At 45.0% G+C, this 2500-nt stretch overlaps 1 protein-coding gene across 2 annotated transcripts in view; it reads left to right on the top strand.

Moving 5' to 3' along the window:
• Window positions 1–157: 157 nt before the first annotated feature.
• Window positions 158–2500, top strand: part of pitrm1 (pitrilysin metallopeptidase 1) — a 23115-nt gene continuing 20772 nt past the window's right edge. For both annotated transcript variants that reach the window (XM_080852343.1, XM_080852342.1), the window contains exons 1-3: window positions 158–345; window positions 995–1097; window positions 1497–1603. In XM_080852343.1, coding sequence (XP_080708469.1) covers window positions 299–345; window positions 995–1097; window positions 1497–1603 — 257 coding nt within the window. In that variant the 5' untranslated portion in view covers window positions 158–298. The remainder of the gene's footprint in view (window positions 346–994; window positions 1098–1496; window positions 1604–2500) is intronic.

The following is a 2500-nucleotide window of genomic DNA, read 5'->3' as shown; positions in this document are numbered from 1 at the left end:
TTTCCTGCGGCAGATCTCTATATCATGCGCACAGGCGAGAAGATGCTGTTTCGCTCCCTGCAGTGTTGATTATGTTTGTATGATCAGCGAAGTCCCGCAGATGACGGAGTGTTTCCGCAATTACAGCACGTTGCGTCGCCTGACAGTGACCGGCATGAGAACGAGAGCGAGGGATAGCGAGAGCTTACGATGAGTTCATAAACGAGTCAATAATAAGCGCCGGAGTGTGTGTAGTACTGTAATTAACAACACACGAGCCTACTCGTGGTTACGTGCTCCGTACATTATTGCTGTTAATATGTTCAGGCGAGCCTCAACGATTTACCGGAGACTCCGGGACCTGAGGTTAGTCAATTCTCCCGTTAACTTACTTCAGTCACACTACGGTATGGAAGGGCATCTGGTGTAGCATCACTTTACCGGCCATCGTAACCTAACGTGACACACGGACCGGGAGGTCGATGGTTTGAGTCAAGTGGAAACGGAAAGGCGTTACATGTCAGATTGTGTCACATTTACATTAGTCTTGATGATAGTCTTGTGTGTGTTTGAGTGTGTGTGTGTCAAAGGCTTGATGATAGTCTTGTGTGTGTGTGTGTGTGTGAGTGTGTGTCATTAGTCTTGATGATAGTCTTGTCTGTGAAGAAGTCGGCTAAATACTCGGCATATAATAAAGCGGCATGGGCACGCGTTATCTGACGCAACCACTTGAAGAATTTGGTAAATACGCCACAGAATGATTACTGATAGAGGGTGGGTCTTTCCCTGAACTCTGTGTGTGTGTGTGTGTGTGTGCGTGTGTGTGTGTGTCTCTGTGTGTGTGTGTGTGCGTGTGTGTGTGTGTGTGTGTGTGTGTGTGTGTGTGTGTGTGTCTCTGTCTCTGTGTGTGTGTGTATGTTTGTGTGTGCGTGTGCGTGTGTGTGTGTGCGTGTGTGTGTGTGTGTGTGTGTGTGCGCGTGTGTGTGTGTGTGTGTGTGTGTGTGTGTGTGTGTAGTGTTCTAGGTCGTTCCCCCTGGCGGCACCAGAGCAGGTCGGCTCCTGAGAGAGCGCTTCAGTATGCGGTGGGCCAGAAGATCCATGGCTTCACTGTCACCGAGGTAACCAAGACACCCCCCACCCCACTCTTCACTCTCTTACCCCCCCAACACTCACTCACACACACACACACACGTGTACACATACACACACACACACACACACACACGCACACACACACACTCACACTCACCCCCACCCCCAACTCCATCATCTCTTTGATCCGCCATAGCTTCATAAGATCCCTTACCTGGAACCAGTCAACCCAAAACCCATTGGGTGTCTGAGTGATTGTGTGTGTGTGTGGTGTGTATAATGTGTGTGTGTGTGTGGTGTGTATAATGTGTGTGTGTGTGTATGTGTAGTGTCTCGTGGTGTAAATAATGTGTGTGTGTATTGTTTATAATGTGTGTGTGTGTGTGTGTGTGTGGTGTGTATAATGTGTGTGTGTGTGTGTTCAGGTGACTGCCGTTCCTGATCTTTTCCTAACTGCAGTGAAACTCTCCCATGATTCCACTGGGGCCCGCTATCTCCATGCTGCCCGTGACGACAAGAACAACCTCTTCAGGTGTGTGTGTGTGTGTGTGTGTGTGTGTGTGTGTGAGACTGTGTGTGTGACTGTGTGTGTCTGTCTGTCTGTCTGTGTGTGTGTGTCTCTTTGTGTGTAGCACTGTGTGTGTGTGTGTGTGTGTGTGTTATATTTTGTGTGTCTGTGTGTGTGTAAATGTCTGTGTGTTCTAAATATCGTATTTTCTCTTCCTGTGTGAGAGAGAGAGAGAGAGTGTGTTTGAGAGAGAGTTTGTATGTTTGTGTGTGTCAAGATTTGGTTTGTGTCTGATTTTTATGTCTAACGTATCATTACAGTGCATGAAATGCCCTGTATTGTTATTCCTAGGCTTCTTCTTCTTCTTCTTCTTCTTCTTATTCTTGTTACCTTTTTCTGCGATTAATTCAGCCCGAACCGCTTAACGTAGAAACTTCATTCAAACTTTGTCGCGTAGGTCTTGTAAACGACACTTATGCTATGTATTTTTCACTTTTCTAAACTTTATACTTTTTAAGATATTAAATAAAAACGAATCGAAATTTTCCCATTGACTTACATTGGGCCATTATGACATCATAATAGGGTCTTTAAACTGGCTTGCACCTGTGCTTCACTGACAGCTGTGCCAAATCAAAGGAACCTCTTCTCTCTCTGTCCATCTCAATTTAACTGTAACTAGGAACATTAAGACACCTTCCATTCTCTACTTTTTTTCTCTCCATCTCTCCATCTTTCTCTCTATCCCTCTCAGTCTACTTTCTCTCACACTCAATCTCTCTTCTTCACTCCATTTTTATCTCCTTTTTTCAATATTTACACTCTCTTTTTCTCTTTCACTCTTCTTTCTTTCTTTCACTTTTCTTTCCTTACTTCACTCTCCTTTCTTCTTTCCTTCTTTCACTCTTCTTTCCTTTTCTT

The sequence above is a fragment of the Sprattus sprattus genome (genome assembly GCF_963457725.1).
Source record: "Sprattus sprattus genome assembly, chromosome: 15".
Lineage (NCBI taxonomy): Eukaryota > Metazoa > Chordata > Actinopteri > Clupeiformes > Clupeidae > Sprattus > Sprattus sprattus.
Note: the sequence above shows the minus strand (reverse complement) of the source record. Positions and strands in the feature narration are given on the sequence as shown.